This window comes from Puntigrus tetrazona, chromosome 7, assembly GCF_018831695.1.
Source record: "Puntigrus tetrazona isolate hp1 chromosome 7, ASM1883169v1, whole genome shotgun sequence".
In the NCBI taxonomy this organism is placed as follows: Eukaryota; Metazoa; Chordata; class Actinopteri; order Cypriniformes; family Cyprinidae; genus Puntigrus; species Puntigrus tetrazona.
In genome coordinates this window covers 21,158,817-21,182,052 of record NC_056705.1, presented here as the reverse complement: position 1 = coordinate 21,182,052, position 23,236 = coordinate 21,158,817, and the positions used below count along the sequence as shown (strand labels likewise).

Genomic DNA, 23,236 nt, shown 5'->3' with positions numbered 1-23,236 from the left:
CGCAAGAGTGGGGGAGAGTCACACAGTCATCTTCCTAAACTGAAATGCCCGCACAGGCTGATGAAAGATCATACTTTATTACAGTAGGTGAACACGGAGCAGAAACAATCTGATATTGTGAAAATAATAAACAAATATTCAGGTCATTTTTTAACAAAAATGGTGGTGGTGTTTATTCTACCATGTGTACCAAGTGTATCATTCATGTAGTTTTCTACAGATCTCTTTCTAAATTGAGCTCTTTACTTTATTCTGATCTTTTATTCTATCTGTGCCCCTCTAAATCAAACGTGATGGCAAATTCTTGAAATGGCAGGCATCCTATCTTTTCTTCTGAGACACAAACACACTGACAGGTAGGAACAATGGAAAAGCAAAATGAGGAATTATGGGTTAGCAGCTGGAGGGCCAGCACAGAGGGCCCTCTATAACCAGACAAATCATGCATACACACACAAACACACACACACACACACACACACACACACACACACACATGTGAGGACCATGCGCACACACACAAACATCAACCACAACAGCCTCAAGGCCCTGATTCAACGGTGGATCCAACAGCAAGCTTTTGTCTGTTTAAAACAAAGTGATTCCTTCAGATGTTACACAACCAGAAGAGTTAGAAGAAGAGGGAAAAAAAGGGCTTTCTTATCTTATTGTGGAGGGCAAACAATTGCAGGAACAAATTAAGATCAGAGCAAAATGAGAAGAGCATTAATTTATTTTTCCCTTGCTTTGTTCTCTCTCTCCCCCTCATCTTTTTGTCTGAGTGGTTAGTATGCGAATGTAATTACCGAAGGAACTGTAGCTAATCAACTGCGAATGGTATCCATTAATTAGTCTATGCCCTGGAGAGAGAGTGAGCGAGAGAAAGAGCAGGGGGACAGAAAAAGAACGGGCTGATATGTTAAAAGTCTAACCAGCAAATATACACGTGTACCCGTGCAGCAGCTGCAAGACTTGAAGAGCAGGTGTTTTGGGCTGAGGAGGCCTTTTGGTGCTCTCACCTGGTACATCTACACTAAAGAGGAACACCACGCTGCCTCGCACAATATAGCACCATCATGTCAGTGGAATAATGTCTCTCTGAAAATGGAAACCCTGAAATATGACCCTTTTTCCATTTAATTCTTGTCCTGCTTTTTATGTTGTCTGCTGTCAGCGGTCCTTGGGTCACACTCTGTCTTAGCCATTTAAATACAAGATGACGAATTGCTGATGTTTAAGTAGTTTGAGAAAAGCAAATGCTTTCAACTTTTTTAGCATGTGTCTCTGTAGAGTACAGAGAGAAAGACAGAAGTCTTTGACTAAACATCTCATTAAAATCTGAAGAATTAGCTATCTCCTCACCCCACACAGAAACAAAGAATAGTAATACAGCACGGAAATAGTTTTTTTACAACTAAAAAGTAATACAACAAAATCATCAATATAACTGCAACACTTGGACTTGCCTGCTATTTTTCTGACAAATTCACGAATGCAAGTCCCTCCATGAAGTTTATATTAAAAAAGAATTCTTTTCTTTTTAATCTAGCCTTCTGTAATCACCGAGGCTGCCCGAGGTGCTTATAATGTTAATCATCACTCTTAAAAAGGGGGATTTCACAGAGATGCCATGGAAGAATCATTCAGGGTTACCCAAAGAACCTTCCAGTTCTTAAACATTTTGTTCTTAGTGCGAAGAACATTTTATTAATCTAAAGGCTGTTTTCCAACATAAAGAACTTTCTGTGCAATGGAAAGGTTCCGTGGATGTTAAAGGTTCTTTGTGAAGCCATAGGTACCAAAATAGAACCCTTATTTTTAAGAGCAAATGGCCAAACATCAATGCATGCATTGTTTTAACTCACACTGGGTTTAACTCGCATATTTTTAAAATCCAATTTATTTCACCGCACACTTTTCATTATTAAATATCCAGTTTCACTCTGAAATAAGTTCTATTACAGAAAATGGGTAGTGAACGGCATTCGTATTGACTTTGCCAATGAAATTTGAAGAAGATCACTGCTTTGAGAAAGTTAAAAAAACAGAAAGTGTCTATGTGTGTGTGTGTGTGTGTGTGTGTGTGTGTGAGAGAGAGAGAGAGAAATCTATCAAATCAGCGACAGAGAGAACAAGGTGAATTCTGAGAAGATGGAAAAAAGTTCACGCCTCATTTCATCACTAATGTGGGTCTACATAATACAAACAGCAAGAGGAAAGAAAGAAGTGTATGTGTGTGTGTTTGTACACTAGAACTGCTCCAGGCTTTGAGTTATTCATTCACACCATCAGCATTCACCCTGTTTTAAATCCCATTACCTGCCTCTCTGCCTCGCATCACTGACACATGCAGATCCACAACTCATGAATATTAATTGAACAAACATTACTCTCAAACGGATATCACAGAAGGACTGCTTTAAATTGCCTCTCACTTGTCAGCTGTACATTTAACAACTGATGCCGATAAAGAAAAATACGACGAAGTAGAGCTTTTAGGAAACAGAAGTTAGCGTGAATGGAAAGGGACACAGGGGGTGTTGTTGTCACTCTTGGCTCTCTTCAGTGAGAGAGCAGACCCTCTCATGTTCGTGGCAGGGTGGGATTGAGCCAGATGCCAAATGAGATTAGCCGTGATGGGAGGATGAGACAAACTGAAAGAATGAAAGAGAGAATGCTGTAAATGGGTCAGATCAGACAATGGAGCCTCTGTAATTAACAAGATGAGAGGAGTAATGCAAACGCTACCTCTGCCTCGTTAGTGAACGGTAACGAGCTCAAGACACGCCTCTGTTAGGGATAAATTACAACAGATGACTAGTCAACAACAAACTAGTCAATTGGTGACATCAAGTTTTAGTTTTTTATTTTGGTTCAAGCACTAGTGCTTTCATTTACATTAAACATTGCATTCTTTACATAATATTTCATAAAAATAAAAATAAAAAATACTTTTATACTTTTATAAATATACATATCTAAAAAATTTTGTCTGACTACTGACTAAGAAGGTATAGTTCTTACATGTCTTACCAGACAATCTTGTATGAATCTCGCCACTGTTGCATGCACAAAAATGCGAGGTTCCACTTTTACGAAGCTCCTGACTGATTTTGGACACCAGCATCCATACTGAGCCGGGTTTCATAAGCTGAGTGTTTGTATATTCTTATGCAAGTGTTTCCAGAGGGAAATAAGATATTATTACAACAGAGTGAATTCAATCACCCGGGGGAAAAAACAATATTACAGAACTAAGACCCGACACAACCCAAACACAATCCACTTGAGAAGAATGTGACCATGACCAACGGCCTGTTTGAAGAATTACTGAGGTCACATGGTCATTATCTACGAATTGGAGAGTCGAACAAAAATACTGGAGTGTGACGCATATTCCAGTTTAATTTATTATGAAAATATAACACTTTGAGAAAGGAATTATCCTTGGTGTTTTATGGGAGACGGTAAATCTCGCTCTCTAAACCGGCATGAATAACGCACAATACAAGCGACACACACAAACGTAAAACGACGAAAGTACACACGGTTCGGGGAGGTAAATGTGTAAACTGACAACTTTGTCCAGCAGGCCCACACAAAGAGCCTAAAGCAGGGCTGTTCTGATCCGCGGGAGAAATCGATCACTAAAAGTCAGTTTAAAGCTAAAATCATTACATGAAAGCACTGCACACAGAGAGAATACAATCACACTGACAGAGACTCTTTAGACAGTCACCTCTTCCTCTCATCTCTCTCGCTCTCTTTCCTTCTCTCTTCTGGGCTTTTTTGCTCTGTTATTGCATTCTGCTATACCCCTGTTTCTTTAAAAACAAGCACATCTGGGTGTATAAAGGGCCATTTATAAATGAAAACTGCATTACGTGATATTTATTGCTGTAGAAGCTGGCCTTTTACAAACATATCAACAAGAGAGATAAAGAGACGATCTAGACTAGTGTACCGTTGCCAAAAGAGCTACAAGTGGCAGCAATGAAATTTGAGAGTTACTTGAGATTTTTCCCACTAGATGAGAGATATGAAATGGATCCATATATAAGTCCTTGAGTTTCTATCCACTGGGCTTTTAGTATGACAGACATTATACCACTGTAATACATAAAGAAGGATGGTTGAATGCAAATTAAAATGAGTACATTTGACATTGAAAATATGAGTTGACTATAATAACATTAGAATGTGTTACAAAACACTCAAAGTAGTAGCAGCAGTTTTACAAGTTCACTTTTTCGCAGTCCATACAGGCAATATTGACATGTAAATGATTAACTAACAGTCTGGTCAACATAAAGTTCTTTATTCAAAGCACAATTCTACAAGAACGGTAACTTACTGAAAAAGTGTTGGTTTTTAAAGTGCTTCATTGAGCTGAAATTTGAACTTAAGATATCAAGATAAATAAGAAAATCTAAATTGGCAGGGGAAACTGGCCATGCCACTCTCTTCGAAATGTATACACTTTCCTCCTTTGAATTTCAGTGGGCTATGGCCAGGGGCGATTCTAGGACTTCATCTAGTTCTCATGAAAACTATTACAATTACCTATTAAAGTTACACAAGTAGCTGAGTGATTTTTTTTTTTTGCTTGTTTAAAATGATTAGCCTAATGTATGAAAGGCATGAATCCATATACACAATTGTTTTGTTTATTGAAAACCTAACCGACTGCGTTTACTTAAATACTCGTCGAGACGATGTGTTGTGTATGTGCTCTGAAAAACGTGAAAGTGGTTGACCCGATCTCATGAAAGCGTGTTTCAATGGCAAAATTTTCTGTTTCTATTTGGTGTGCTATTAATGCGCAGAAATTGGCTTTGGGCAGTGGTTAGGTCTAGAGGTGTGGGGAAGGTGGGCATCATAAGCACACCAAATAGAAACAGAAAATCGTGCCATTTAAACTTTAATGAGACCAGACTGGTGTGCGCGCTTCATTCAAATGCACACGCACATTAATGTTCTATTACAGCGTGAGTGAGTTACCGCATGGAGATCTATAAACGAGTGAGAGTGATAAACTTTGGAACTTTATCAAGCAGCACTGTCCTGATCGTATGTGGCACATTATCTAATGGTGTCTCGGTCTGGGCCAGGCCTTGACATAACCTGGGAGGTCGATGGCTCCGTGTAAGAGCATTGGTTTAATAGAATAAGTTTAGTAGAATAAAATCAATGATAATGCAACATGTCCCATTTGGACACACATCTTTATGGAAAAACATGTCGTACGACGTAAGAAGTCACACAAGAGGACACTAGGGATTGTCACCTCCCGCCACCCCGGCATCTGTTTCTGCTGTGTAAGAGAGCCGGACCTACCATGGGGGTTGTCATTAATCTGAGGTATTTAGACGTGACAAAACGGTCCTGTTTTGTCTTGTCGAAATACCTCTGATTAATTACAACCTCTGTAACTTTCTGTGCTGGAGTTATAGGTCAGTTATTTTATGTCAGTCTTTACAGAAAACCTTTAAAGAAAGCCCTGACTAGCTGAAGCTTCATCTTTGATCTCGATTGGTACAGCACTGGCTCTGTGCCACAGTCAAGCTTACACCCTGGATATAGCTCCAGAGATTCCCACAATAGAACAGAACATCCAGTTACACACTCACACTCACACACACATACACACACAACGCCCCCACATATGGAAGTGAACACAGTTTATGTGTATGCTGACTTGCACCTAATTTTATTTAGGGTTTTGGAATGCACCAACACGCCCTGTATAATAAAAAAAATAACGCAATAAAAAGTGTACCCTATAAAAATGTTAAATGCATTTTCATATTACCAAGAAACTGTGAAACTTCCAGAACAGCATTTTCTATTGTATTCATCATTTCCATGACTAATTTCTCCAAATGTGTATATTTAGTCGCTACGTACTGTACATTTCCTTTATTGCAGTTTGGATACATCTGCAGTGGGCACTCTGCCTGCCAGTTGTTCAGTCTTCGTAAGTCTGTGAAACACAAACTGTTAAGAGCCGGCTCATACATCAGCTTATTATTCTAGCGAATACTCCACCATATTAAACAAATGGATCAGCCTACAGCTGCAGAGAGAAGCCTGCATGAGGGGCCAGAGGTTATTGTCTAATTTAAATCTTGGCTGTATTCCCGGACCAGTGCCACATTCCAATTTGTGGCTGTGTAGCCTGGCGCCACTGACAGGAGTCCTTCTGAAAACACAGTTATGGCTGCTCTCCAGAAATGTGTCGAGAAACAAAGCAATCAACAGGTTGTGGAAGATTAACAACGTGGTTGATATAAATTAGCCTGAATAATGAAAACGGTTTATAGGTTTTGTGCCACACAGACAGTTTACACCTATTGTGTGTTCACGCACAGCTGTATGGAAAGAGAGGTCTTGCTCATATATGAAAGACAAACAGCATTCCAGGATAAATGATAGAAGAAAATTGAAAAACAAACCACTAGATGCATTCGAACGAATCGATAGTGTATGTTTAAACCTGAACTGTCCTCTAATACACATAGCATTTTCAGAGGGGGGCTAAGATTGACAGCACTGCTACACAAATTACGATGCCTAATCTACTCTATTCACTTCTGGTCATTATACTGACATTTCGAGAGCCCAGGAACAAAAGAGCACTAAGGATTTGCACATATATGCCCTAAAATTATTCCACTCTCGAAGACGGGGCGACAGCAGAGAGATCAAAGAGAAACTGAAATAAAACTGTGAATTACTGAAACTGTGTCACATCGTTAAAAGGGTTTCATGCGGTGTGGATGGAGAGAACTTATCTTCGGCAACAAAGAAGTTTTTGAGAGACTGTGGAAATTAACCTGTGAGTGATACTGGCACTACAACAACAAACAAGAAACTAGGAAACGGAGGAATCGATGCACACTTCAATCACACAGTGCAAAAACGACACAAAATCGACCTCAACAAAACTTTTGAAATGAACCCTATGATAAAATCATATAAAAAACTAAATAATGCAAGTATACTGCTTACGTTTCTATGTCCATTATGTATATATCCAGAAAAATGTACAGTCCTTCACCTCAAGGACATTGTGTAATTTTGCTGTGAAAAGTCTGAAAAGGGGGTCAATAACAGATCCTATATTTAAGTCTTGACCTCTGTTAAAGGCCAAATGGGAGAGGTGCTTTACTAAAATAACGGATTGGCCAAAGCACACGAAACATTCCACAGGCCGACCATCATCCACAGCACATGTAGACACTGTCCACCTCCATCTGTCTTCATTAGGTCAGTGTTTGACCCGTTTCTCTGCATCTGAAGAGGTCTTCTGGGACCTTCTGTGTACTCCTAAACCTGTTAGCGTGGATATTTTGAAAGCTGTAACCTCAAAACAGCACAGCCAGCCAATTTACAGCAACAGCAGGTCCGGTGAAGACAATGGCAAGCGGCTAATCCGAGCCTAAGAGAAAAGAGATAGAGGAAAGGTCTGACATGGAATGCATCTGAGGATGGTGGGAAACAAGAAATAGACTGCTTCCATGCTTCCAAGACATAAAAAGATTCATTCAGCATGTCTGATTTTCAGGAAAGATCATGACTAGTCAGTCACAAGACTCATTATGACTATTAGTTCTGAACTAATAGAAGCAAACACAAAAGTTGTTCTAAAAGAAACCATTTCAAAGAGACTTGGCAAACATGCAGTTTTTTTTCATTTGAAAGCATAATACAGGATACTCTACCTTGTAAAGTACAAATTTCAATTCCAAGCAGTTTGAGCACAGCCACACTTAAAACCTCCAAATTGACCACAGCAGAGATGAAGACATTTTTATTTTCATTCACGTCTCCCACTCATCCTCAACCATTCCAATTAAAATCAGAGTGACTGATTGAGTATAATCGTAGCCAGAGGCATGACGTTTAAACACTGGCAGACTCGCTGTCAGTGTGGACTTGTCATGTACAACAAAGCATGTTTAAAGCATAATTGAGGCCAGATGGCTGAATCTGGTGCCAAGACAGACAGGCAGTCCATATGCATGTCCACAGAGTATCAGTATGACTGTAATCAAGAATCGCACAAGTGTCTGTCAGACACAGACAAAGTCTTTTCACTCAGTGTGCTATTTTTTTTAAATCAGCAGACAACATTCGATGCACCTCCAAGGCCTGCTGCGGTAGTACAACAGAAGCCTGCAATTGGCATGTATGCAGTCCTTAACATCAGCAACATGCTCTCTGTACATGTACATAAGAGCACTTCTTTCTTTGGCTAAATGATGAAAGTAGTCTTTTTGAGAGGGTTGTACAATGCTGGTGACCGGTCGGTCCAGGGGTTTTCAAAGTGGGATTCCCCTGCTGAAAATTTGTAAGAAAAAATGTTTGGTTTAGTCGAAGTTAATTACAAACTAGAACAACATTCATGTGTATGTTTGTAATACAAACATTTTAAGTTCATAAAAAATATTTAACTGATTAATGAATCTAACACTAAGAGTAATGGAATCTAACAACAAAGCAATTGCTCTGGCCTCAGGGCATCAGTACAGTAACACTATAAAAGTTAATTATTTAATTTAGCCAGCAACAGGTTGCCTATATATCATCATGCCGTTTTTCACATATAAAATGCATTAAAAGTTATTATTACAAATGAACCCCATAATAAAATTCTAAAAATAGAATACAAAAAAAACAACTGAAAAAATAACTGATTAAACAGAAGACTGATCAAGTTACGCAGTAATTTCCCATCAAGAGTCAAAAATGAACACTTTATTGGCTGACCACAAATATGTTGGATGCCAAACATTTTAGTCGGCCAAATCGCTGAATTATGACTGACAGTGAAGCACAACATTAAGCATCCCTTCGTATTACTCCGTGACAAGAAAAATATTCTAAACGGCCTCGTAAAATCTGAATAGTCCACGTAATCCCATCTGGGTAATTCTGCAGTGAACACTCTGGCATCATTTCAGTAAACTTTTCTGCCAGCAACAGCAATCCCTGCATTAATCTCTCTCATCAATTCGACAGGACCGGCAGAATGTCTGGCGTGGAGCCTCTGCCATCACACTTTATGAATTATATAGAAATAGGATATAACATTACGCGCACGGTCCAAAACATACAGGCAATGCTCTGGGGCCTAATTTATCATTGTTATTCAAGTGCTTGCTCACCTCACACTTAAAACAAAATCCTTCTAGATTCTAATTAAGCTCTAAGGTACCTCCCAAGGGCTCTGCTTTGGCAAAGAAAAGCACTTTGATTTATGTAGCACTTTGTCGTTAGCGCTTCAGGCCTGCCTGTTGCGAACACACTAGTGATAAATATGAGCATAGAGCAATTACTCATATTTGTTAATTAACTCCCGCTAACAATGTTTTCCTCCACAATGTAATGAAAACACAGCAGATTGAACACAAATATGCCCCATTATTTCATGTCTCCACCTACATGCAATTAAGATGAAAATAATTTGCTGCCACAGAGCCCTCGCTGTGAGGGGAAACTTCCACAGCATACCAAATAAAAGCCGTTTACCCAGCACAAGCAGCAATCACATGGAACTGATAGGCTTTAAATGCTGTAATTAGCTCTCAACCTTGTGGCTGTCCGACTGCATCCCACTAATGTGCGAACACATGCACTTGTGAATTACTTCAAATATCACAGCGCTCCTCTGCAGCCCTTTAGTCTCAGTTAGACAGGGGCCAGGCGCTCTCTAGCTTAGCGATCTTTTCGAGGAACGCCGTACAAGTAGATCGTATCCTACGCCACCCCTGGATTGGGAACAAAGACGTTAAACACAGGTGAAAACCTATACAGCTAAATCAGATCTCTATATGAACACAACACTGCCTGTCATTTACACAGAGTGAGAGGCACAGAATGTTTCTGTACTGAAGAGACATTGTTTATATGCTCAACCCACAAAGATTACACCGATAACAATTCACTCTCTCACTACTGGCACAGAACAGGATGCCTATTCAAGCCAGGGGACGCCAAACAGCTCCGGCTCCACCCCGACGCTTAATTAGTAGCGAGCGCGGCCTTCTTTTACACCGCGGTGCTCGGTGAGGCTAGCTGAGCTCGGGAGTGCATTGAGCTCATGTGTAAACAGAGCTTTGGAGATTCCACTCTCCAGGGCTCTGACATGTGGCTCAGAGGAGCATGGGGAGATGAATGCTCTCATACAAGCTTTATCAGGGTGAGTGAGAAGGGTAATGATCCTAAAACAATCTACCATCGGGGGTTTTACAGACTGTAAGGCTCCGAAGCGCACTGTCCAGCGGCCCAAGCGAACAGATGCTAAAATAGCTGCAACATCTGGTAACCCATACTAACTGTACGTTTACATAAAACACACAAAGTCATGCAAGTTTATTAAAGGTGAAGTGTGTTTCTGCACAATTAAGAGCACAAAAACAGGTTTGAGGGCAGGTTTCTCCAAGCACTTTACCCACCTGCCTTTGGTTGGATAAACTCTTCGTCCCACCTCATACTCATGCCATTGGCTTCTATGTGTAATCGCTCAAACAAATATTAAAAGTGCGACAGAGCCAACGTGTTACTCGTTATTTGCAAAGATTATTCATATCCATTTACTGAGGAATGAGTGCTCTGCTAGGGACTTTTTTGAGTGTGAGCTACGATCAGTTCCAATAAGTTTCAAAGGTCAGTTTTTAGAAAGCACACAGAGCAGAATGAAACAGTTATAATGTCAAATCAAATAAATGTGTTAACTGCTCCAAAAGAGCGCGATTAAATCATAAGAATGTCATTTGTACAGTAAAACTGTAAATCAAAAGTTGGTAATATTGAAAATGATCGAGAACATTACGCAGGAATGCTTACATAGGAATCCTTATTGATACAAGACACTTAAGAGGACACGGAGTTCCTTCCTAAACACTTAATACAGCACTCTTGTTAGACTATTTTTAATCACATTTATTAGCTGTTAACTTCTGCTGTAACCTTTTGGTTCAACTCATAATGCATTTTTACAACGCTCCATTATATCAACTAATGAAGAAAGAGAAAGAAAGGGAAAGAGATGAGAAAAACAGCGGTTGAGGTTCTATTTACCTAAGCTATAGAACAAAGGATTCATGATAAGGATGAGAAAATGAAATGTGTTAAAAAAAAAAATCAAAGTGCTCATAAGTGATAAGTCCCACAGTGAATCATCCTGTTAAACCTCTTTGCTCGTGACGCATTTATACAGTAGGCTTCATTTCCAAACATTTGCATCTGAGAAAAACAACGCAACTAAAAGCACAACTGCATCTGTATGCTGACAACAGAAGTAAACATCATGTTTGAAATGATACCACATTCATAATAAAACTCTTTCAGCATTCAGTCATACACCATGCGCATACCAAACCTAGGCTCATTGGGAAAATATGCCTGTAACTACATTTTTGCCTAACTCCAAAAGCACATGTATAAACACAATTCATTGAAGTGTCCAGCTGAAAGGAACACTAGCGTCAGTAAAACACCAAGACCTTTTTGCATAAATGAGAATTACCCAGAGCAGATCATCTCACTTTAACAAAGACGTAATAGTGCAAAATACTGTTCTCACAACTCTTTAACCATGGCACATGATTTGTAGACTAATACATTTTGACATTTACATCGCATAACCAGCACCATATGTAAAGCTCATCTGACACAGTAACTCAGTAGCTCACCTGGTGCAGCATTACACTTGCGATGCAAAGCACTTGGGTCTTGTTGCGAGTCGCATTAATAAAAGAGCTCTAAGACTTGAGAAAATGGCAAGTATTGCTTCAACTAATGCATTTTTATTTCACACTTACTTCTGTTAACACTATTTGCTATGTTTACTGTAAGAGATACATTATTCAAAAGGTATAGCACATTAACATTTTAGTGCAACTCACCATAAAATGTAATTGTAAACTATTGCACAAAAAGACTAAAATTCCAGATAGCACATTTATTCAGTCACTTCTGCAGAACTCTACTGTTTATTCTTTGGTTTCAACCAAAAGCCATGCCATCAACCAAAAGACAATCACTGGACCCTCAGAAGGTCCTCCTTGTAGTCATCCAGCTTCAGTAGCACAAATCAAGCCATCTTTTCGCATAATAACCACAATGTTCTTCTAGTCACATTTCATTTAACAAAAAGGAGGTGTTCCATTTAGACGCCTACCTAAATTAAATATTTAAATAAAAGCCCCTTGCACCCTAAAACACACTCGCACACAGTAAAAGCCTCTCCACAAACTCCAGATGGGAGCCAGCTGCCGAAGTCTCCAATAGAACTTTATTAGAGGCTAAATGCAACATTCAATCACACTTTAGCAGAGAGTGCAGACTGGTGTTTCTCTCAAGGATTCCTCTGAGGCTTATAAAAGACCCATCAGCAATGAAGCAATCACTGTACAATTTTTGGAAACCGTCTACAAAGCATCCACTCTCCAGTTTTAATATGCATATGAAATAAATATCAGCAGCTGGCTCAGCAGTGAGGCAAACCATATGGTTGGTGGCTATGAAAAACTAACACAGCGTCAAACTTTTTTTTTCCTCCCTTTTCTTTCTTTCTTTTTTTCGTCATTCGTCCCTCTGGCAGAACCTTGTCTTCATTTAGCATCAACAGAGAACATATGTCTTAATGTGTTACGATACAAGTGACAGCGAGTGAATGTCCACTGCCCTGTCCTAATGAAAAGAAGAGATCCTCTGTATGGAGCAGACTTTTATTACAAGGGAAAATACGCTGTCATGGGCATGATAACAATTTCATGGTTGGCGAATCGGATAGGAAGAGCAAACGTGCGAGAGGTCCTTTTCTCTCTCCTCTGTCTGTGATACAGCATCATTCCACATGCTAGTCAAATGATTAATTGCCCTGGGTTGTTCTGTCAAGCACAATTTAAATGAGTCGGCATGTCAGCACAAGCTGCCAGCCTTTGGAAATCAGTGCCCTTGGAGCAATGTGCCGCTACAGAACAAAACCATGCTCCTGTTCCGCCTCAGGCATGGGAGACAACGCCGGTCCTCCTCGGCTTTGACAAAGAAAGTAAGTGCGAGCGCAAACGGGTCCAAAGCAACAGCCGTGAATCAACATGCTGAGAATCAGATTTTTGTGAAGTGCTAATGTAAACACAAGAAACCAGATCCGTTCAGAAAAATAGATGACAAAGTAAAGAAAGGAGGAAAGAGAGAGTGCAGTGCAGAGCCAAAGAGTACATGGCCTAACGATTTATTTAACATAAATTACAGAGAATTACATTCCCATGAAAAACAAAGGGTCTTTTTTCTTATCAGTCTAATGCACCTCTATAAAAGGTTCCAATTAAAATCGACAGAGAGAGCAAGGGAGACGGTAGCTTTTCAATTTGAAATGAAGAACTGGATTTGAAGATATTTAATAGGCACCCAGATACCTCATGGGAAAGTAGGGGAGGAGTTACCCGTAGTGTCAGTAACCGATGACCTTTTTTAAGCTAATAGCAAATATACATTGGTTCCTAATTTCCATAACACAGTCTCCGGCTGCATACAATCACCTTAAAACCCTGAACTGAACCTGAACCTGAACCTAACTGCATTTCATGTTAAGAGAAAGAGAGAGAAAAAAAAGACAGTAAGAAGAGAGAGCAAGAAATAAATGTGAAGAAAGAAAGAAAGAAAGAAAGAACTGATGTAACAGCTCTACAGGCTGTCTTCTATGTCTATGAATGTCGTAACTCGTACAAGTCATTTCAATATGTGTTCTGTTTGCTCATTCAAATGAGTCTTTTGTTTACCCTCACTATCTGAACTCTTTGCTCAGTGAGCCTTACTAGTATTTGCACACCTGCTGTCTTTGTCAGTTCATACAGGACAACCTGAAGCCACAGGGCATTGTGGGTATGCAACCTGACAAAGGACTAACAGAAGCTCTGCAATATGATTTTATATTATCATCTGACATGTGGTATCTCAGGCATCATTCTTCAGTTACAATAATGAGATTCTCCCTCCTTCCTTCCTCTTTTTCTGTCACTGTTCACTTCTGTGACAGGATATCAAAAAAATGGAAGTTTAATGAAAACCAAACAGTCTTCCTCAAATGCACAACTGACACTGTACCTCTTTGTCAAAAATGATTGAATATGTAGAGACTTGTGTTATCCTCAGTATGAAGTAACAATCCAAAGTGTTTCAGTCTATCAGAAGAGCTTGAGTTGATTAAATGCTGAGACTAGTAGATAGATATGACTGTGCTCTTTATATAGAGCAACTTTTCAATGATGAAAGTAGTCGTTTATTAACCATAAATAAAGAAAACATTTTATTGCATTGCCCACTTATGGAGTGCCAAGTGGATCTTTAGAAATCACTTGATTCAGAGCAAAAGCTGTTTTTAGGTCACTGAAAATATCCCTGCAATAAGCCTGAGAGGTCGATAACTTCAGAGAAGCAGGACAAAGCTTGTGAGAGCTTTGAGAGACCAAAATATACTTTGTAGGGCCATGAACATACACTTTCCAGACTGTTCTTTAAATAGTCTGTTTCCTCTACTTCCTTTTAGCTTTAATGATGTATAAAAGGTCAAAGGAAATGAGAGCAATCATTAGTGCAATTATAATCTCAGAAACACTACACTTGAAGAGCTATATAAAGCTCAGTATATATTCAGACAGATGTTCACTGTGCCCCAACTCGACGCGATAAAATGACAAAAGATAAAAGCTATCGCTTATGTGTGTGTCCGAGGTTTTGTCCAAACAACCACAATAAAGATAAGCAACAGGACAATTTTTTTGATTACTTCAGTTTCTATTTTGAAGGTCAGCTCCACCCACTGCAAAACCCTACATAACCATTAATTTCTGTTTTCTAAATTCATGTTATTGATTTTATTGAATTCATCCATGCATATTTTTGAACTCATACTTTGAATAAAATCCCTGTGGTAAATATTCTGAAATGCTGTGTGCCAGACTATATGATGACATACATAGGGCCCTATGATTTCTGAAAAGCAGTTATAAAAAGGCTACTGTATAACCCCTAGAATGTCACTTAATTTGCAAAGTTTTGGATGGATACATCAAAAGTAAAAAAAGTACACTTAAATCAAAATGTGATATGGATTAGTGTCTGTGACTATTAAGCCGCAAAAATGGCATTTAAATATGAATCCTGCATGTTCATCAATGGTTTTGTTTACTACTGAAGTGTGTGTGTGATGGTCGCGGCGTTTTCAGCCTCTTCTGCTACATAAGCACATGAATGATCTCAAGAACTGTCACTTTATGAACATTTTACGATTTCTTTTCAGTAAAGCTATCATCATTTTATATACAAACATAAACCTCAAGGTCTTCACAGCACCCTGACAAAACAAAAGATCAATTAACTTCAAGAAACTGAATATTACTTCATGTTAAGATAGTATTACTACTACTACTAATAAAATGACTGAAACATTATTTTTAATAGAAAGTTTATTTAGAAGAAAAATGTATAAAACACAGTATTTCTGAAAAAAATCTATACATTATTATTAATAAATCAATCAATTAACTACAAAAGTTGTTAAGTATTAATATTTGATAAAAAAAATAAATTTGAGAGAAAAACAAACATTTCATAGAACCTTAAAGTTACATTTTTGTTAAGCTTTGAAAATATTTCTGTTTAATATTGTAAGTTTCACTATTTCAATTACAGTAAAGCTGTATTCAGCTCAATTCAATCAGCAACCAATGAATAGAACCAAGTCACCACCCTATAATTTTTCTTTTCCGATAGTCCGTTTCACTCTGATGTACTTCATAATAAGGATGAAAAGAAATGCTGCTACGTCTGTTTCTTTGTGACTTAACTCAGCGGTTTAAAAAAGTACATGCATAAGCATGCAGTATACAGAGACGTCAATCAACAGCTCTGTATAAATGATACAATAATAATACAACAATAGGCGATCATAAAATATTCTTTCCACGCCAAAAGAAGTGCAAAACTGTAGCAATAAGACTTGCCTTGCTCATCATAACAGAGATGTTTGCTGACCCCATCAAGCTAAAACAATGTATGGAAAAAGTTTCCTTTCTCTCTTATCAGAAGCCATTGTCATAACTGGGATATCTTCTGAGTGATCAGCATTCCAGATTGGCACCCTTTGTTTCGTAACAATACGATTTGAGAAGTGTTTTGGAACAGGATGCGAATCAGAATTTCAGCTGGGCTCTTAACAAAAGAAGGAGGACATGCTAAACCCTCTCCACATAGCTGACTGGCATCAGCACAATGTGTTGTCAGATGTGCTGTGCCCTTAGCATGGGGCACATTCCTGTCTTGAAGAGGAGCCATCAAACCTTTGTTTAACACAATCTCAGGGGAAGATTTGGTGACAGTTTTCAGCAGCTCGGGATCAATGATTCCTTTCTTTTTCTCTGTCTCACCTTCCCTCTCTCTCTCTCAATCTAAATACACACGCACACACACACACATGCGAGTACATCACCTCAGGTTTCATTTATTATTTTACTCAGTTTCATCGAACACATTCACGAATGCCTCTCACTTAGAAGCAAAAACAGACATTCATACCATCAGTTACCTCAACGTATAGCGACCAGAAGAGGCGCACAGGTAATATCGGAGGAAATGAGATGAGGAGCATTTACAGGAAGCAGCATGTAGAGGATTAAAGACATGATTTATAGAGCGTGATCCGGCCTGGCTAATGGTGTGTGTCAGCTACAAATTTACATATTTGCCCAGGCACACAACATCATATCAGCCAGCTACTAAATCAATCATAGCCACTATTAAAGAGTCTGCTGATAGGGGTTAGTGGAAATGAGCTGTTGAGCCCGGGGCTTGTACTGGCATGGTTACCTTTCTTCCATCAATCACCGATGCATCTGAGATGGCCATTGGTTACCGTTAGCGGTGAAGGACTCGAGTGAATTACATTGCTATTTACACGGAATGATGACACTTCCCACGCGCAGAACGAGATACATTATGTAGGTTATACAACGTGGCTGGCCATATGCGACTAGTACCATCGAGTGACTTTTCCTGTAGGCGAAATCGCATTAAGTCTAAGTTCACTTAAAACGATGGTTCAACACAAAGAGAACCGGAAAACCGAAACAGGGAAGAAAAGGCCGCAGAAGAGAGAGAGAGAGAGGTCAGTACTTCTGCAAAGACGCACATGAAGGGAACTCAATGTGATTGGCACGTCGTTTTGTTGAGTGTCAATACAAGATCTGAACACTCAGTAGCAGATTACATGCACCCGGCCACAAACACCACAAGTCCAAATGACAACCTTCGCATCTGTCTGCCATTTTAGGACATAATACCGGTGAAATCATATCCTGATGAAAGCTTTCCACTTTCAATAAATACATCAGTATTCCTGGCAAAGGCAATGAGAAACATTTCAGACACACTGAGCACTTACATCTGCTTCTGCTCTCAAAATGCTATGTTGTTTGAATGGCGATGGCGAGCGAAACTATATCATTTGCAGCGTTCGCCTATCAGCTAACAGTTGCTATTTTCTTCAGCTGTCGATCAGGTAGTTAAAGGGATGGTTCTCCCAAAAATAAAAAATTCTGTTATCATTTACTCACCCTCATGTATATGCCAAACCTGCATTGCTTTCTTTCTTGAAACGCTCGTTGACTTTCGATGCGTGGACGAAGACGGTTGAAACTTTCTTCAAAAGATCTTTCATCAGCAATTAGACTTTCAATTTTCTTCTCTTATTTCTAACACTAAGCAACATTTTGACAAAAAACATCCTCCATTCGGAAAGAATCCGCAACAGGAATCTCTACAAACACACGTATCCACTTGCCCTACAAAGAGGGATTTTGTTACATCGATTAAAACTCCTGAATCAGATCTATGCTGCTTCCTGTCCATGTGTGTAATGACACCTGCTGTGTACATTCATTGTAACACTGTACTCAGATTTGAATGTAAGAATGTGTAATTTAACCCTTGCTGTATGTATCGGGACAAGGGCTGAATTGAAAAGCTATATACCTGGGGGATGAGAGTCTACGTGTGGGTTTTAACAAGAGAATACATGCACTTGAATGTCGTCAACACTGTCATTTGCTATTTCCTGCTGCTGTCACCTCATTTCCTCTAGCCTTTGTCTTCGGCACAAGACCATGAAACAGCATCTATATCCTCAAAGTTCATAAAGTCTGCTATATGAGACTGTATTTCCACATAGCTTTTCCTGGAAAATCAGATCAGTGCCAGGACCTGCAAACAGTTGGTGTAAAAGTGATTTCCTTCACTCATGTGGGAAACACTTTATTAAGAGCATTAATCAATATGTAACTTCAGATACATAGCTTAAGAAAAACTAATTAAAGCGACATTTCACTATATATGTATGTGTGTGTGTGTATATATATATATATATATATATATATATATATATATATAATGTATTCCTGTTTTTGTTTTTTCTTTTGTATATATATATATATATATATACAGTATAGTATACAGTTTAAGTTGGCGACTTTCAGTATTTCTTTATAGCAACAACTTCAGCCTCTGCAAATAAGCATTTAACTAAATGACTTTCTCCAAAGTCTTCTATTTCAATATGTGATGTTATTTTAAGTCATTCCACTGACAGAAAACAGAAATGTGCGCATTTCTAAAAGTTCTTAAAATTATATACTGACATCTGACTGTTATGACAGATAATTACGAGTAAACACCGATAAGTTGGCTATCAAAGGAAAGTAAATGTCATTTGAAATTGCAATAACTTAGCATGTCAAAACAAACTCTGATTTGTTCTATAAACAGTCTGACTAAACCCACACAACTTGTCATTCCCTTCAGGGAGTTTGTACAATAAAAAACCTCAGTGTTGACTATATGAACCTTTTATGGCTTTGTTTTGTTTTGTTGTATAATTTGCACAACATACATGTGTCCTTTACATTTAAACAACAAGTGAATCGGTGTGCGAAAGTTATAAAGTGATCTGTTTATGTCCATTAAGAATGCGCACACAAACATATCCAGGACAAAGAGAATCATCTGTCTCTTGCATAACTGAATGATGCTTTTCATGAGAGAGGGGGATAGAGAGAAAGAGAGAAAGAGAGAGAGAGTGAATAGGTTTAGGAATGCTGACAACCACCAAACGAAAGACGGACATTCCCTGCCAAAATGTGCTGTCTCATTATCCATGTAATCATTATACTATCTCCTTTGCAACAGCCTTGAATGATTTCAGTGAAGATTATCCGTCAAATGCAATGCCTCTGCATAATAAAAGGCTCCTTCTATTACACTATTAGACATCTGTAAATGATCGGAGTAAATACAATTCACCTAGAATGCAAATGACTGGTACCTGACATTATGTAAATACAACCACAGACTCGCTAAATTACTAGCACAAAGATTAGTTCGGTGGGACAGACCTGTCTTTGATATTTAACAACAGTTCGTCGATGCAAACCAAAACCGGACCAAACACGGCATTTAAATATGTCATTCAAAATTCCACAAAACTCTAAACTGCAAAAATAAAATCACACTGCATTCTGCAAATGTAGGCACTGGTTTATTTAAGCCATCAGGAACACTTTTCTAGTAAATTTCACTGACTGCTACCACATGTGTTCGCTTCATAAACCCAATGCTCCTGCACAAACCGCACTCATTACCCAGAATCCACTGCATACAATGTGGCTGCAGACACAAATCAAGAGCCCTTATAGCTGCTTCAAGGGTACAGGCCTTTTACTGGATACCCTAAAGTTCAGGCCCAGACGCGGATTTGTTACTCACTAAAATGATCAATTTATTAAAACTGTCGACTGGACGCACCTACTTTTTTGGATGTTTGCAAATCAGCTGCGATCATTGGCCTTTCCAAAGCTCGTGCTTTCAGTTTCAACATTTCAGCTTGTTCGGAATTTGCATTTATTCATCTTTTTGGATAGGCCTGAAACTGCGTTACGATCGGGGTGGAGAACATCTTTTTTTCTTTCTCTCATCTGCCACTATTTTCTATCCCGGCCTTACGCAGCCTTTTGCCTTTATTTCAGTATCAGATTAAGTTTATGTCAGTCATTTGGTTTTTATTGTAGATGTTAAGAAATATGCGACGCCTGAAATCAATGTTACTGTGGACATAATTAAAACTGCACTGATTTTACGAGGACGTGTTTAGTGCAAGTCTTTAGTGTGAGATGACTGAAATTATTGCCTCCAAAAAAGTTCTCAAAACAGGATCTAAACACATCTGACGTTGTCTAAAACCAGTTAGACACGACCACTTCATAATAAATAAAGCAGTTATGCTTCTGGTGTTTTAGTGTACATTCTGAACCGGGGTTTTTGTAGTGACATTACTTCATATAGGATCATTAAGAAGACAGGAAGTAACGTAAAGGCCAGGGTCCTGATGATGCTTTAGGTTTGTCAAGAATTATATAATTATGTTGGCAGGTGGTAAATGCTTAAAAGAAGGCAATTCTGCTTCGACTCAAACCTTAACAAAAGAACAAAACTTTGTTTTCTACATCATATAGCATATAATTTAGTTTGAATAGAGAATAATAGGGGAAATGTGTGTTTTTACAGCAAGACACATTTGCAATTACTACAACACTTTACTTACAATTCCGACAATATTTAGCAATGGGGCCAAAATAACGTAGTGTGTGATGACAGAGCTGCCTAAACGAAAGCAAGCCCCTCTAACGCAAGCAACACCTGCCAGTCTAAAACACTGTGGCAAGAGATTTTATAGTTCAGCGAATTACTAAATAACAACATTTGCTGGGAGGGCTAAAATCCTGGAATCGCAGAACTGTTCCCCAAGGAGCACATAAAAACATTCCTGTCATATTAAGCAGAGTCTGTAAGGCAGCACAATTCACGCATTGTCCTGTAACACTGACAGCCTTTTGTTTGAAAGTCTTCTTTAACTGCTGAAGGCATGCATCCCCCCCCTTCTGTAGAGTCATTACTAAATACACAGACCTATGGGGTTCTGGAAGTAACTTGCAGTCAAAGGGACGTGACACGAGGAAAAGTGAGGCTGACTTTTGGTGAAATCTCGCTAAAAATGTTTATCGTAGGCTCACTCAACACTGCTCAAGGAAAATAAAAAGACTAAGAAACAGCACAGAAAGAGTGCAGCGTATGGCAAGCCAATCAAACATGTATTCATCGCACCCCTAACTAGTAAGTAATCTAATAACGCCACTATCAATTTCTTCCTTTGATACTAATCACAGCAGTTGTCCTAGCAGATACTGAACACACGCTAAAATTGCTACAAGTAATATTTCCAATTAAACTGTAAGTTGTTACACATGACATGCATGGGGGAAAAGATGATTGCAACTTGTCATAATAAATAGGTAGCAGTTTCCAAAACATAAGCAATATTAAAACTGTAATATGCACCAGTGGTAATTAGAACACATTTGCAATTTGTTATTAGAAGCAATGGAATTATTTTTCATCATGGAGATAGCATCACTATCAGTATCTAATGAGTAGAATAGTTATCAGTGAAAAAAAGATACGGTTAATAATCACTGTCAGAGTAATTACTAGTTATTTAAAACGAGCACTAATGACATAAAAATATATACATTTTTAATAAATGTTAACATGGCTTGCCACATGTGAGCGTGTTTTGGCAGTAGCTCTTCCACCTGCTCTGAATGATGGTGCTTTACAAAGTTAAATCACTGAAAACATCGCGACCCTGTTATAAAACCTCTCCAAAGTTACACCATCTCACCTAAACTGGTTAAAAACAAACACGCAGTCACAAAAAAGACAACACCGCTCGCCATTTCAAATGTATTGAGCCAAACAGAATCAACTTTGCGCTCCTAGTTTGGAAACACCAGCTCAGGGGCTCAAACTGAGTCTTTTACCTTGTTGTAGTTGTAGTATCCCAGGCAATGGGAAAAATCCAGGTTTTGCGGGTCTCCAGGAATAGAATTCCCTCCGGCAGACGGATAAAATACATCCATGTTTCCTCTCGGCGAAGCACTGCTCTATGAAAAGGGCGCAATTTTTCTCTTACTTGTCCTTCAACAATCCAGGCGCGGTGAATGAGAGGGAAGCGGCGAACAACGCGGGTTTAACGCAGCTCAATGGGACAGAGAAAGGTTAAAAATGATGTTGTAAGGAGTTTTAGTAATCCTCTTCTATAAGCACTGATCGCTGGCCATAGTTTTTGGATGTTGAGGGAGGCTCGCCGCTGTTCAAACTGCTCCTGCGCTGCGAGGTTCAAGCATGCTTGGAGAAAAGCAACACAAAGAAAGCCGGCAAACTGCAACTCCGCTACAATGTTCTCCGTTCGGATGCACGCTCACAGACAAGCTCGGTAGCTGGATGATTTAAACACAAGGTTGTTCCCGCTCTCAGTGTTTCAAAGACGCCTCCATCAATCCCCACTTTACGTTTCAAATTAACCGCTGCCGGTCAGTTGGAGATCTGGAGACACTTTAGCCTCTCAGAGCTTGGCTAATTAAATAAAATTAAGCCCTCCAGACACGTGAATAATACTGTCCGATGGCACCGTTAGTCCAAGAAACTTGGGAAGCGGTGTTTACATATTCATTACAGCGCTTGAGGGACTCTGGACAGCCAATGGTCTTCTGTTTACTTCAGCCAACATCAAGCTGTGATGGAGGAGTACGGGAGAGAGTGGGGCTCAACGCGACCACTCCCCGAGCACCCATCGCCACTCCCCTATCAGCCCCAGAAAGAAAACCCCCGCGTACATTATTACGTGCATGGACAATATAGCCTAAATACTAAACTCCTAATCACTAAGCTGATTTTTTTTTTTTTTTTTTTTTTTGCGTCAACTTTTCTTTTTGATTTAGTTTTCCTTGCCTGAAGAAAAAAAAATAATAAAATTTTTATTTATGTAAAAATCTATCTGTATATAACTCTTTTAGGCATTGTACATGCCAATGTGTGGTTTTTGAGTAGCCTAAGCTTGTAATGATATTTATATTGATATATTATTCCATTTTAAATAAAATTTAAATACCAATTGTGTGTGTGCGTTTGTGACATATGAGGACACACATCTCTATAATGACATGGGTATGACAAGGAAAAGGTGAATTATAATGACATTCAAAACGCTTATAAATCATAGAAAGTGACTTTTTTTTGAAAATCTAACAATGCCTGTAGTTTCTCCTGTAATGTGTATGTT

The 23,236-nt window shown here is 38.9% G+C and overlaps 1 protein-coding gene across 1 annotated transcript in view; it reads right to left on the bottom strand.

Annotated features, from left to right (window-relative positions):
* tox3 (TOX high mobility group box family member 3) overlaps window positions 1-22,708 on the bottom strand; it is a 40,936-nt gene extending 18,228 nt beyond the window's left edge. The window contains exon 1 of the mRNA XM_043243054.1: window positions 21,936-22,708. Within this exon, the coding sequence (XP_043098989.1) occupies window positions 21,936-22,034 (99 nt within the window). The 5' untranslated portion in view covers window positions 22,035-22,708. The remainder of the gene's footprint in view (window positions 1-21,935) is intronic.
* Between the last annotated feature and the right edge of the window lie 528 nt (window positions 22,709-23,236).